This window comes from Sparus aurata, chromosome 21, assembly GCF_900880675.1.
Source record: "Sparus aurata chromosome 21, fSpaAur1.1, whole genome shotgun sequence".
In the NCBI taxonomy this organism is placed as follows: domain Eukaryota; kingdom Metazoa; phylum Chordata; class Actinopteri; order Spariformes; family Sparidae; genus Sparus; species Sparus aurata.
The window spans coordinates 25,032,228-25,047,417 of record NC_044207.1 but is presented as its reverse complement, the minus strand read 5'-3'; the positions used below and the strand labels follow the sequence as shown (position 1 = coordinate 25,047,417).

The window sequence follows — 15,190 nt, the reverse complement described above, 5'->3', positions numbered from 1 at the left end:
CTTCCTGAGGTTTCTTCCATTTCTTCCTTTCACTCGACTCAAGGGCTTAAAGGATGTAGTACAGTGTACAAATTGTAAAGCCCACTGAGGCGATGTGATTTTAGGATATATAAATATTATGGACTTAAGTGTTGACCCTGTGTTAAAAAAGGCTGGACCTGCAGGTTTATTCAGATGCACACGGCAGCAGGTTAGCAGGTGCACGTTGAAGCAGCAGCGAGCTGAGCTTCTTCCTGTGATAAATCAAGGGACTGTGATTCAACGCGTTCTGAAATATTCTGATAGAAAAAAAAAAGAAAACGTCCTTTGTTTACTAGCCCTGACAGAAGGTTGACTCCCAGAACTGCATGTTCCATTTGTATCGAGGACCCGCCGCACTGTCTTTCACAAACCACAGCCACACTGGCCTTCGTTGCCATAGAAACTCTGGGTTTCGGGATGACTCTAATCAAAGTGCTGCTGATCGTATCAGTCACACACTGTGACTCACCGACTGTGTGTTGAACACCTGGACACAAAGCAGCAGCAGCAGCAGTAATTACAACACAAACTTTTTTTTTTATTTCATGACATAGTTTCCAAGGCCAAATCACAAATAAATAAAAAAGGAAGGATACACTTGCAACAGCCCGGCTTGCAGGGCAACTTAACCACACAAAAAACGAGGAGGAGACCCCCCAAAACAGGTCAGTAACAAAGATTATTAAATATGTTAACATGAGACTTTACACCTGTACAATTATTGGTAGTTTGAATTAATTTTGATCATCGAACCCCCCCTTCCCCTTCTCAACTTATATACAATGCAAGCGAAAAAGAACAACAGGAGTGGTGGAATTCATCTCGGCACCACCTGCTGTAATCGCCTCGCCGTCGGACGTACAAATGGGTGTAGTAGGACACGGCATGTGTGCTATCAAACAAAACGCGGGGAAGCGCTTCACATTCTTAAGACAGCTCATGTGTGTCAGAAGGCAACTGACTGCCTCTAGCCGGGCAGAGGGAAAGCAGCAAACAGCACAGTAAGCTACTTAACGTCAGGAGAGAGACACGATAGAAAAAAAAAAAAAAGACAGGGCGGGAGGAATGATCGTCAAACTCTTACGTGCTAAAAATAACCATTCTGCGTTGAGCTAGACATAATTAGAGAAGTATTAGAGTACCTGTAGCTTTAATTAATGCTAAATGTCTTCAGTGAATGTATTCAAAGAGGTCAGATGTGGGACAGATGTCGCCCTTGCAGAGAATCACTGACCAAACACTGTTTAATAAAGAGAAGAAAGACAGACTGAAACAAGGGCGATCCTCGTACTGATGCCACTCAAGAGAATGATCACCCATCTGAAAGCCTTCGGTCATAATATACAGCATGAGTTCAGACAAATGGCAGTTGACAGAATCTGAAGCTCTGTGGACCCTTTTTTTTTCTTGTATACACACTGCACATAAAGTATCATACACATAAACCAATTTGAAGATACAGAAATGTTACCCGCCCTCTGTGAGGTCAGGTGAACTTAATATGCGGATATATTCTCACTGTTAAATAAGAAGTTTTTATTTCTTCAGTCGTACGACTTGGAGTGCGATTCTATCTCAAATATATATATTCAAGTGCTTTGGTACAGTTGCACATCATGCAATGCAAATTCTATAATGCCAAATATTAGATTTTCTTTCACCTATTAGAGAACTTTACATCGTTTAGCACAGCACGTTGAAAATGGGCTACATCTAACACTTCCTGTCAGTGTCTCTCTACCATCCTCTTGTTTTTATTCCTATGCTGGATGCGGACAGTAAACAAGCCTCGACATTCATACACTATTGGAGGGGCTGCTGTGTGCGCGCGTTTTTCCTTCCTACGAAGTGGAGTTTTAAAATTTGTGTATAAATATTGCACATTCATTTTGTATCTCATATTCAATAAGTAAAAAAAAAAAAAAGGTAACAGTAACTAGACCTAACAGCGAAAAAAGAGTAACATGTACAGTTGCGTCAAAAAGTAACCAATGAAAAGGCTAACTATATTTCTACGCTAGGCTAAGTTCCCTTGGAGACATCCATACGGTGCGTTGGTCATGACTGGAGGAATGCGTGGCAGGGCTACAGTATGTTAATGAAGCGAGAAGTTAACCAATAAGACACGGGTTGGGAGGCATCCAGGAGGCTGCTGACATATGGAATAAGTTGGGGGGGGCAAAGAGCAAGGATGGAAAAAAATCTCCCAATGGATGCCTTTTTTACAATTAGTGTTTGACCCTGCTGCCGACGCCGAGAGCAGAAGGGACTGAAGACTGGATCGCCTCTACTAGTCAAGTCCGTAAAAAGTAAACACACTCAAAAACGTACAAACTTTGGGACAAATTGGGGGGAGAAAAAGACAAAAAAAAAAGAAGAAAAAAAAGCTTGTAAACAAAGCTTGTTAAAGTACAAGTAGCGTAAACAAATTGGCAATAGAAAACAGGAGGATAAAGAACCTCAGAAACAAACCCTCACACGATAATGCACCCAGAAAGTAACAGTAAGAAAAAGGAAATTTCGACAACGCAACAATCTCTCTCGGCTTTGCGACACCGATTACCCCCCCACACACACAAAAGACACACTCATCAAGTGGGTTTAAAAGCCAACAAACCAAACATGGAGCAAACAAAGCGACACAGATATAGAAGAAGAAAAAAAAGAAGACAAAAAATCATTAAAGAGATCCCTGCATAGATTCCAACCTGAATGTTACTTAAAGCCCAGGAGGGATCCCTCTATCATTCTACCCCCACTTCCCTGCCAGGTATCTGCACTACCAGTCCACGACCATGCTGAAGTGGTGGGAGGGCTCCAGAGAGCAGGGGGGGAGGAAGAGGAGGAGGAGGAGGAGGAGGAGGAGGAGGAGGAGGAGAAGCGACAGAGAGGGTGCGCTGACATCGATCCAGAAACATCTAGCCTGACGTTTGTTTTTTATTCCCACTTCTAGTCGTGCAGACGTCCGATTTCGTGCGCCGTCTCGGTTGCTGTGGCAACCTGGAGGGCTTGATCCATCAAAGGGGAGCGGCTCGGTTGTCTGTGAGGGGGACCTGCTGCCTTTTGGTCTTGACGGAGAGCATTAAGCTGGATTCAAGAGTGTTTTTTTCTCCCCCCTCCTTTGATCGAAGCTGGTCGCGGGGAAGCCGAGGAGGAGGTGCATGAGACGCTTTGTGTGTTGTGTGTGTTTATCTGTATCTTATAACTCCTCTTCAAGTAGTCCTGGTAGTGGCTTCTGAGCTCCTAGTGTATGTATGCACGTATATATGTGGATGTGTTTCGGCGCTGTTTGGAGTGTGTCTATGTGTTATTTTCCACCGTACATCCTCTCAATGTCTTCCTGGTAGTGCGTTTTGAGCTCCTTGCGTTTCAGTTTGAAGGCGTCGGTGACCAAGCCGGTCTCTGGTGTCCAGGGCTCGGCGCTCAGACGGATCTTCTTGGGGATCTCGAATCGCTCCAGTTTTGCTGGTTGGAGGGGAGAGAGAGAGCAGAATCGCAAGTCAGTGTGACAGATACAGTGCAACACGAGCGCAAGTCTGGCACAAGGCGGACGCCATCGCACCAAGTCTGAGCTGATAATTTGACAGTGTGTGCCACCAGTTTTAACACTATAGGTGAAAACATTTAGTGTCCTGTCAGATCAGAGTGTTTGGGTTATTCTATTACCAAAATTAACATTTAACTCTCTGGTGTCTATTAGTAAAGTTTTTTAGCCAATCCACTTGAAGCATCTCCCACTTTATTTTCTGCATGAACAGGATGAATTCAAAGGAATACAGAAAGGCTTTTCCCCCTACCTGAGATTGCAGCCTCAGTAATGATGCGGAGGACCTCTTTCTCCATCTGGGAGTTGTTGCAGATCTCCTCCCATGTGCCCCTCACCTGCATCTGCTCCGCCACCGCCATCAGCTGCTTGTGGTTCGGCACCACAAAGCTGATCACATATGACTGGTCGCTGAAAGACGAGCACAGGAGACTCCGCGTGTTTAGTCATTCACAGTTAGGGAGAGAGGAATCAAACTATGACTACAGAAAATCCTTTAACAGTTTACCTGTTGGCGTAGGCACAGATGTTGTCTATGAGCGAGCAGTTCTTCAGAACAGCCTCCACTTTTCCGAGAGAGACGTACTCGCCTGCTTGCAACTTCACCAGGTCCTTCTTGCGGTCTGTTGAAAGAGAACATGTGTCACAATCCTGATAGATGCAGCACACGTACCAGAGTTTCCTTTACCAGTGAACATTGTTGAAGTCTGAAATATTTAAATTCCTCGGTCATACTGATAGATGAATATATTTTTGGGCAGAACAGAGGGACAGAGTCACTTGTCAGCTGCTGCCAAGCTCTGTAGGAGAGAGCTGGTGGCAGAGCCGAGGCTTCTGGAGGAATAAACACTGATTCTTCTCTGATCCGGTGCCGTTTATTGGCGGGAGGAGAACTCAGATTTTTCTTTTCTAACTTTTGGGATTAAAAAGTGGATTTATCTTTACTCTGTCATCTCAATACATCTGTAGCAGCAAGCTGCTGTACAATGAACCATAATTAATCTTCGTCCTTGTTGACTGCTGAGACTGGTGGGAAATAATGAGAGTCTCTGATGAGTGCTGAGTAAAGTCAGAAGACTGAATTGAACACAAACACAGAATGCTACTGAACAATCAACAATCTTATTGCTCTTACAACTCTGCTGAGTCTCATTCCCTGGTCACCAAATACTGATGCTTTAGGTTGGATGATGCAAGGCACCAACAGTCTCCAGTAACAGCTTGAAAGCTCAATGATCAAAAATAATATTTGCCTGGAATCTCTTCTTGTTTGTCCTGGAGATTGAATTTCGGAAATGTGTACAATGTGTACACAAGTTCGTGGATCTCTTACCGATGATCTTGAGGCATCCGTCAGAGTGGAACTCTCCAATGTCTCCAGTGCAGAACCATCGCTGGCCTCTCTCATCCACAAAAAAGTCGTCACGGTTTTTGCCTTCGCTCTTGAAGTAACCCATCGTTACGTTGGGACCGCCGATCAGAATCTCCCCCCGTGGGTTTGGCTTGTCTGTGCTGTGGTAACCACCTACAGGAGCACAAACCTGATTAGAACAAAAGTATCATTGCGTCTGTTTGCCTTCCATAAAGTTGGGTTGTTGACTCACCCTCCTCCCAGTCCTTCAGTGTGATCTCAGAACACACCAGTGGAGCACCAACCCGTCCTGTGCTGTAGTCCCACACTGAGAGAAACACCAGATAAAATCCTGCATTAGCTTTGCTTAATACTTCTATTTGCTCCTCTCTTAATTTCCCAAAGGGCAGCCAAAAACAACCACTGCATCTCATCTCCCGCCTTCCTCCCTTTAAAAAGAAAGAAATCCACTCTCTTACTCTCACTGATGGTGCCAGCTCCACAGGTCTCCGTCAGGCCGTAGCCCTGCCCCACAGGGCAGCACAGGCAGATGTTCATGAACCGCTGTGTGGCAGCTGAGAGCGGAGCGCCGCCGGAAAGTAGCACCCGCGTGTTCCCTCCCAAGAGCGCACGCACCCGTTTGAACACCAGACTGAGTGGGAGGAGGAGGTGGAGGGAGGAAAATATACACAGCAGGGAGAAGATCAGAGACAAAAACTTAAAAAGCCATTTAGACTTTACAAAGTGAGCAGTAAATCTACATAGCCTCCAGATACTGACTCTGCTACAGAGCGAGCCTGGCAAAACACAATATTAAAATCAGTGCCGTGCAATGATTCACATGTTGGGGAATAATTTCCTCCACCCTTTGTTCAGACTCTGTGTTAACAAGCATTTGCACTAGGTTATGATTAGCCATGTACTAACAGAGGTTAATGTTTGCCCTGAGTATCACAAGGGAGGCAAATGTCAACCGAAGGAGTTTTGCTAATGACTCAGCTCATTCCTACAGATTATGATGTGCATTACCTGTCACAGAGAGGCGTGTTGTAGCCTTTGGAGATCTGCTCCATCTTGTAGTTGTAAGCCAGCACAAAGAGCGTCTTCTGGAATTTGCTCATCTCCTCCACTTTGGTCATCACATTCTTATAGATTCGATCCATGATCTCCTGCGAGAAAGACACTCAGTTAACGTGTTATGTCTGACCGAGTGTCTGACCGTAGTGTGATCAATGACGTTAGCTAAAGGGCCGGGTTACTGAGAAAATTGGATTGATCGGTTTCTGTGGAGCTCAAAACACTTACTGGCACAGCAGCCATGAGAGTAGGTTTCAGCACACTGGTATCACCTTTACTGCCCTTCTTTATCTTGGTGGACTGTGAAAGTGAAGCAAACAAAAATTGGTCAACACTCAGTTACCTATTGATCCAAGGCTGCAGTCACACATGTAGGTGGGCCATGCAGAGCTTTGCAAGTGGCTATATCTGAATGGATTCAAGTGAGACTCTAAATGATATTTCCAAAAGCACAACAATCTGCTAAGTTCCATTTTATTTTTGATAACTGGTCTAAAAATCTGCCAGAATTTTTGACCTCATCAGGACCTCATCCTGGCTTTTAGATATTGTATTGATTTCTTACAAAGCAATAAGAGGCCCTGCTGCAAGTTATTTAAGAGATCTTTAACTTTCACTATCACGCTACCGATTTTACTTTTAACTTGCTTTGTTCGCTTTGTGTTTTATTCGGGTCCGTTTTTATTACGGAGCACTTAGTGGGCTGTATTTTGAGATATGCGATAAATAGAGTTTATTGTTTTCATTATGAAGTCTAAGACTGATAAAATCAATCATGAATTCTAACTCAGCTGAAAACACAGAGAGCCTAAGTCTTAGTTAAACATGTAACTACTGTCCTCCCAGAAAGAAACCTATAGCAAGATTTCCATCCAAATGTAGTGCACATTTTAGATATATTTTAAGAATGTCTGCAAAAGGCAACACAAGTTACAGCAGGATATCCATCCACTAACAATGAGTGATTATTAGGAATATGCCTGTGCATGAAAGGAGGAAAAGCTGTGGCAATGAAGACAGCCACCCTGCTAGTTAACCTAGAAGTCGCCACCATATTGGAATCAATTAGTCTGAGGGCAGATGACGGCTAGTTGGGGCGTACATCTGATTAACCAAATTATGTGAATGCATGCCCATATATGACTGAAAATGCTGATATTTTTTTCTTATTCATTGTTTTTTTTTTGGGGGGGGGGGGGGAGGGGGGCGCTTTAATATACTGACCTGGTCTGCTAGTGTCTGCGGGGATGAGTAGCCAATGCGACAGCCATGTGAGATGCACACCAGCTCAGCGCTGAGCTCTAAAACGTGGGCCAGCGGCAGGTAACCTATGTAGGTGTCCGTTTCACTGCCAGCACAGAAATAACAGGTTAATTTCCACAGTGGACACAGAGGGAACATTGTGAGAGGTGAGATGCGATGGTGTAATATTTTGTGGATGCAGAGAGACGAAGAAGACAGGAGGTGTCATAGAAATAGCTGTGAACCCGACATTGACATACTTGAGGTTAGGAATTCTCTCAGCCATGCCAGTGATCCCGGCCATGATGTTGCCATGGGAGATCATGACACCCTTGGGGATGCCCGTGGAGCCGCTGGTGTACATGATGACGGCGATGTCAGAAGCCTGTGGCTGTCTGCGGTTTACTGCTACTGCAGAGACAGAGGAGCAGAGGGCTGATGGTTTGACAGGAAATGGATCCCACACCAATATAAACACAAACATTAACAGCTGTGATTATAAGAGGAACAGATGCCGGCTTTTTTAAAATGCAACACTGAATTAATGAATTCTTTTCAAATATGCTTTGAATGGGTCGGAACATTTTTGGTAGGGCTGAAACTAACAGCTGATCTTATCATTTCAATTTACTGTTTATTCAATAAAATGTCCAAAAAAACATATTCAATTTTTAATTACCATTGATATAAAACAGAAAAGCAGACCATCCATTTCAGTTGCTTGATATTTGACTTAAACAAATAACCAATTTCATTTGCTGGTACATCTTTTGCCGATCCTATAAAGAATGGCAATCTGCTCTTCCAGTGAATTAATGCACACATGGTTTAAATCATTGCAATCCTCTTTGTAATTCTTGTTGATTGTGAAGGAAATTTGGCAACAGTTATTTCAGAAGCGAGAATATTTTTGCACATATTCATGTTTTCTTGGTAAACTACTGTAGGAGGAAAAGCATAGACAATGTTCAAACTGTAGCACAAACATAACTTCTCCTCATTTCTCTGAAAACTCAGCTGGTGACATTGGGAGCTTGGCGAGTCTGATCTGACCTCTTGCTGGCTCTGTCATGCATGACACATCGCTCCAATCACACATCAGGGTGTCGGCTTTGTATTAAGCCTCCATCAGTGTATTTCCATCCCCCCCCCCGACAAAATTAGAAACCTTTTTAATCACGCTGTGCAAATACTCACTATTTACAGGTTTGGATCCCATCTCCTTCACAGCGTCCATGTTGTAGACCATGATGCCTCTGGGGACGTCTGGCCAGCTTGACGGTTTACTGTCCACTACAATCACATACTGCAGCCTCGGCACGTCACAAAGAATTGCCTGGGATGTAGAGTTGAACAAAGGAGGGAGGGAGAAGGGCGAGTGAGCGGAAGAAGTAATTATGCAAATAGAAATGAGCTTCTTATCAAACCCTAATGATTCAGACAATAAAACAACCTGTAATTAAGTGACATATCAAAGGACAGAGCCTTGTTTAACACAGCTAACATGATGGAGACAACAAAGCGGATACCTTGAGACGGCTTTGAAGCAGGTCTTTGCTTGTGATGATGTGCGTGACCTCAGTCTCGTTCAGGCCGTGGGCAATGGCCATGGGTCCGAGAGTGGCGTACAGAGTCACGACTGTCAAAGTCAGTCAAGATCAGTCAGTTGCGTTTTACTGCAGGTTCAAAAATTGTCCGAATACACATCATATATTTGTCTCTCACTTACGTGGAAAATTGTACATGAAGCAGGCTTGTGCTGCAACGAGCCACTCGGCTCTGGTCTCACAGAAGATGGCGATGTTACACTGAGGCTTCTGGCCGAGAGCTGCCAGACCGCTGCCAAAACACTTGGATGCGTGGTAAGCTTCCTCGTAGGACAGCCAGTTATAGTTCCCTAGAATAACCTACAAACAACATGTAAAGGTTTATTATATTATTTTCACATATAAACAACATAAAAGCCGATGCATAAGCAAACATTCTACAGGCCTGGGTAGCTTCAGTGCATCTATCCGGGAGCAGCTTTGGTCTATAACAAATCACTTACAAGTATTTTCAAGGTGCAATGTCAAGCTTCAGTGATTATTTCACTTAAAGCATGTGTTACTTTGCTAAAAAGGATGTTGAAAGTATCAATACCTTTTTAAAACTGTGAGTTTAAAAATGGTACAATCTATGTAAAGAATACTATCGATAGGAATCTAAGATATAAATATTATGGCACATATCATCATCTCAGTATGTGTTCGGTGACCTTTTCTGTAACACCACTGTGAGCAGGTTGTTTACCACATTTTTTTAAAAGAAAAAAACATCCTATTTTGTGTGCCTACAATATATTTATTGCCTTTTTGAAATTGCCATTTCTTGCTATGATATCCAAAGGGGTATTGAATATAATTTGTTCAACTAGTATCATATCAAAGCTTAAAATTCTGGGAATGTAACAACCACGCTGTGCTACGAACAATGTCACATACACAATATTATGTGAGAAATTGCAGTTTTATGTTTCAAAATGTGTCAGCTGTCTGTGGTCCTGGCACCCTCAGCCAATATGAAACAATCACTCAAAGAAGCGATTTATTATGAAAGTGTTGCATTTACAATTTCAAGCACTTTCTTCAAAATGTAAGGACTTTTCAAACCTTCAAACATTAACAGTCAAGCATGTTCGAGGATTTCCAGCTGCTGTACAAGCCCTGTAAATTCAAACAGGATGCTTGAATGATTTAAGCAACCTTTTACAAACTATACCCATGTTGAGGGATTTAATATAAGGGGATTTGAATATAAAAAAAGGCTAGGTGCAAATTATTAGAGGGGTCTGATGTTGTCATGCAACATCATCATTCATTCACGGTCAGCTAGCGCCCTCTGCAGGCCTTTTACAACTATGCAGGTCTTAATGAGGAGACTCTCAGCTGTGAGACAAAGGACCAGTGACACCTCTGCTCTTCCACCCACATTCCTCAGTCACACTGTGCACAGTGGCAGACCATGCACAGTGGTAGACTGTGCTGTCAGCCTCACAGGCACAAGCAGACTTCCTGTAAACCCACAGATTCACCTCCAGCTTCTACAGTTCTGGGTTTAAATATGATGAGCTGTACCACCCACTGATTCTATATTTGCTCCAGAAAGCAAGACCAAACCATTACAAAAAATAATGAAACGTCTGTGTCTGAAAGAGGTACAGGTCAGTGTCTCTCACCTTCTTGAAGACCTTGCCGTTAGGCTGGAGCTCATCCTCCTCACTGAGCACCTCTCTGGTGCCCAGACAGTCTCTTTGTGGAAATCTCCCCGCAGCGTATTCAAACATTTTGTCCAGGGTGTCCACCCCGGGGTGCAGCCATGCCACCAGCTTGTCTTGATTGTTGACAGCCCTGTAAGGACCTGCTGGGTGACCGCTAACTGAGCGTGCCTTGATCCGACGAGCCCGTTCCAAGTTGCTGCCTGCTCCAGAGAGGAAGTACCACGGTATGAAGGTGATGACAGAGTAGACCCAGACAACGGAGCGGAAGACCTGCAGCAGCAGGGGGTTCATATCCTCCTTCAACTTCATCTTGGAGGATGAAGTCAGAGCTGGGGATTAAATCAAAAACGCGATGATACTCTACACTCCTGAAGTATATTTGACCTCCTGCTGAGGCTGAAGGTTGCAGGGGAAGGGTTCCTTTGTGTAGCTGGACCTGCAACACAGAGACACAACATGAAATTTTAGAAGTACAGCCAGGGAAAAAGATGCATCAGCATATTTGGTAATATCGAGTGGCAGCTCAAGTGAGCTACTGGCTACTGGTAAACAAATCCTTCCCTGAAGAACACCTCTGCTTATTCTTAGGCTGGTTCTCAGTCAGCACTATTTATTTAACCAGATCTGGGGGCCCTGCTGCAGTAGCAATTCCAGCTTTACAGAGAGAGCATCGTGTTGTAACACTGTAAATTAAATGATTAAGAGGAGGTGATAAACAGAATGTGAAGTGTCTCTCATTCGCTGTCTTTTCTTCTGTTTTTATTTAATTGTAAGTTTTGTTGTTTGTCAGAAAAAATAAGCAGTTTGAATCCAGATCAGGAGTCTGCTATTTTTATATGCGACCTGTAGACAAAACTGAACACCGACTTTGATGCACCAAGCAGTTGTTGCATTAAAGCCAAGGAAACACTGCCTCAATTATTTATTTTTTTAATTATACACCTTCTCTATGATAATGTTTGTGTCAAGTCATGTCATGTGCTCTTCTCATTACTGCTCTCGCCTTTGGATCAACTCTGACCGTGTGCCGAGAGCTCAGCTATTTCTAGTGTACCCTTAGGGCCAGAGTGTAATTTACAGTGTAGACCTGCAGCCACGGTGCCTGGGCAGGATAGAACTAGCAGCACTGACTCATCCTGCAGCTCAGCAGGGAGAAGACCCGAGGTCACATGGGAGGTTAGCAGAACATGGCCAGCCAATGCAACAGTACTGGGAAAAATCTAACACTGACCCAATGAGGTGGGCTGCTGCTGGATGTATGCAAACACCCTGTGGGTAATCGGTGACAGTAAAGGGTCCAGTACGCAACCCAATACTGGTTACCATGTCTTGTGCTCCAGTAAAGGCTGTTATAGAAAATGAAGTGCACCAAATGTTTTCAGCTGGATACCTAAATGACAACCACAGGACCGCTAAGGCCTCATTCGAACCAAATTAGGTGTTGCAGTGATTAGCGTGGGGTTGTACTGCGGTGTCGGAGCACGCAAGTGGTATTGTCGTTTGGATTCCACGAACCCTACCTGGATAGCTCTCTATTTCCAGCTTGGGAGCAACAAGTCTGCAGTCGGAAAGAGAGGCTCTATCCATCTGCAACAAGTTTGCAGAGTATTTCTCCTCCCCTGCAGGTCTCCTAGCAGCAAGATTTTGATTGAGGCACCAAGCAACACAATAGAACTTAGAGCAATTTGGCAAACCTCCTTCACTCCGTCTCCAAAAACATGTCACGTCAACCAGTACTTAATAAATTATGAAAAACTTCCATTCTAAGAATTAAATCAGTAGGCTATATTTATAGTCATTTTAGAAATGAAACTGCTGCAGCCTAAACAAACTCTACCCACACTCAAAATAAATGGGATGACTGGCGTTTTTTGCCGCACTGCCTGATTTAGTCTGAGTGACAGTGAATCTCAGCACTAGAACAATCTCTTCAAAGTGAGTACATTGGTAGAACCTGCTCATGTTTGTGATCAAACTGTTGCTGGGTAAAAAAAAAAAGGCAAATTAGATTTTAGTCTGTAAATTTAGTGAAGGGTTTTATGAGAATGGAAATATGTCAGTCAGCTCCAAGCCAAACAGCAGCTGTCTTTCCCTTCATGTATTCATTCAAAGACATGCTGCGCAAACTCAATAAACCTTACTAAGGCTGCAAGTTATGGTCATTTCTTATCATCAATTAACTGAACATTATATTTAGCGATTAATAGTGTTAAAAAAAATGCTTTCCTTGAGCTCAAAGTGACTTCTTCAGATTGCTTTTTTTGTCCAAAACCCAAAGAGGCTTCATCTACCATCATGATTTACATAAAAAGCAGCAAATCCCTGTGATTAAGAAGCTTGAAGGAGCAAATGTTTGGCATTTATGTTTAAAAAAATAACAAACTTTTTAAAAGATTGGCAGCTAATGACTTGATCGTCTGAATGCTGCAGCTCTAAACCTCACTGGTGAATGTTGAACACGTTGCACCCGTTTTGCAGCAACCCCGCATACCTCGACCAACCGCCAGTCTGCTGTGTTTGGGCTGTGCAAACAAACAGGGTGAGAACTCAGACAGCTCCGGTTTAACACTTGTTATGCAGGTACAACTGTGGTGTACCCTTTGCCTAAATGAGGTAGGCACACCCACTCGTAGTTGCAATTCCATCAAGAAATGTGACGACAAAATGCAATTGGCATGAAACACACAAGCAGCCGCATGCAAGTTTGCTGAAAAAAATTGAGCGCTCTCGAACCAGTTCAACCTGCACACCTGCAGCGATATCTTCCAACATGCAAGTTTACTCAGTTATCTGAATAACTCATGGGCAGGAATATACACCCACAAACTGCACATGACACAGAGATTACAACTTAGATTTAGACTATTTCAGTGAGTAGAACAGCTTTCAGCCCATCCTGCTAAACCTGATACTGAATGTATTTCATTCATTCATACTACCTGTACCTGAGTGGGCACAAGGGCAGCAGGATGATGCTAAATTACAACCTTTCCCCTCAGTGATCTGAATCTGATCTTTCAAGCACTTTCTCCATCTTATCATTTAGACCGCTGAATCTGCTAATGCGTCATCTTTTATACTAACCTCGGGCTGCAAATTCTCCTTTAACTCATTAGCTGGACTGTGTTCACATGTAACGTTATCTCTGCTGCTCCAGATACGTTGTCTCGTCGATAATGTTTTGATTTGTGTGCCCACCTTCGAGATAACCACTATCAACGTCAGCTGAGATCGTAACACACTGTTTGTTATGATAGCCTGCACACATTCTTAAGATAGTTTTCATTGTGTGTTCAGCTACTATCGGGACATTTTTCACCCCACTTTGTCCGCGTCTGAAGCGATCAAAAAAAAGGGCTAGCGAAGCAGCATCAAGATTAGCAGCTAGCGGGCAGCTCAAAGACGCGCTAGCAGCTAGCAAAGCTAACAGCTAGCAATGTAGCGCGTCGGCTAACCACTGCAGCTGCTGTTGGCCCGCTGCTGATGTGGTGGCGTGAAATTCAGTGCATGCATTCATCTAAACGCACGTAGTCATTCAAACACGGCACACGCCTTGTATTGTACACACAGGAAGAGGCTACTTAAGGCCATGTGCGGTTAAGCCAAGCCGGTAAGCTAACAATCAGCCCCTCTCATCAACATCTGCAAAGCGATTCACACAGCAATACATTCTCACCTCTTTTTCTCACCCGCTACGCCTGAAACTACGCGGCGGTGAAGTCTACGGTATTTATCCTTCTGTCCACAGCTCCGACATCATATCAAACATTGTCTGTCAGCACGGCGCGTTTTGGTATGAACTCAAACTGCTAGCACATCACAAAACAAATCTAAAATTGACTGACGTTGTAATTGTAAATCTGAGCATTGCCGGGACAGTTCTGCCAGCCCGGAAGCTGTAGCGTGACGTCACGACACTTCTCCGTCAGCGATTGGCGGACTGGAGGTGGCGCGTGCTTGGGGCAGCGGGGACGTCAGTGAGGTTACTAGCGGTCACAACTGCCGAGTCCGTCAGTTTCCTGTCAGCCGTTGACGCGACGAGGTGGGTCGGAGACAGACAGGGAAGTGAAACTGAAAACCCTTAATTGAACACAATTACTACCTGGTTTTACTTAATGTGTATCACAGTCATGTGTGGGAGAGCCGACTGCGTGTCCTGTTTGAAACGTGGTGACGAAGTGTTACTAGGGGAAATCACCAACAACACAGGGAGGGTAACTTTATTTATATTGTGATTTATTTATATTTAGCATTAGCCTACATGCTATCAGGTGCTAAAGAAAGGGGAGAGCAATAATGGGTTCCTTTCAAAAATGAAAAGTTAATGACAAAAAGTGTTGCGTGTCCTTTATAAATGTTACCCCCTGTTGTTTCAAGACCAGATGGGTTAATTCACTTATTTCAACATGCTTATTTTTAATTTATTAAAAGGTAGACCTATTATCGGGACGATATTCAGCCTTTTCCCATTATCGGTATCAGTGATTTGATATCAGATTGCTGAAAAAATAAAATAAAGGCTTTGTCCACGCCATTATTTTTATAATCCAAATGTTTCCCTCCTCCGGTTTCCCCCCAAAAATTTCTGCCCACAAAACGATGGTATGAAAATAAGCCAGTTGTCAAACGCAGAAGTACCTGTGCTGGTGTATACAGAGCCTAATTTTACTGTGTGCTACTTTTGGCTCTGATGCAG

General features: G+C 43.6%; 1 protein-coding gene across 2 annotated transcripts; it reads right to left on the bottom strand.

Moving 5' to 3' along the window:
• Nucleotides 1-538: 538 nt before the first annotated feature.
• acsl3b (acyl-CoA synthetase long chain family member 3b) lies at nucleotides 539-14,413 on the bottom strand. Of its 2 annotated transcripts, none has more exons than XM_030403585.1 (15): nucleotides 14,171-14,413; nucleotides 10,453-10,930; nucleotides 8,965-9,142; nucleotides 8,765-8,874; nucleotides 8,433-8,571; nucleotides 7,496-7,643; nucleotides 7,218-7,341; nucleotides 6,222-6,293; nucleotides 5,946-6,085; nucleotides 5,396-5,568; nucleotides 5,170-5,244; nucleotides 4,899-5,090; nucleotides 4,074-4,188; nucleotides 3,819-3,976; nucleotides 539-3,486 (listed from the first exon to the last, which is right to left on the bottom strand). In XM_030403585.1, exons 2-15 carry the CDS (start codon nucleotides 10,801-10,803, stop codon nucleotides 3,329-3,331), a joined length of 2,133 nt encoding a protein of 710 aa, XP_030259445.1. In that variant the 5' UTR covers nucleotides 10,804-10,930; nucleotides 14,171-14,413; the 3' UTR covers nucleotides 539-3,328. The 2 variants fall into 2 exon arrangements, with proteins under 2 accessions (XP_030259445.1, XP_030259444.1); XM_030403584.1 differs by having other exon boundaries at nucleotides 7,496-7,646; nucleotides 14,171-14,412.
• Between the last annotated feature and the right edge of the window lie 777 nt (nucleotides 14,414-15,190).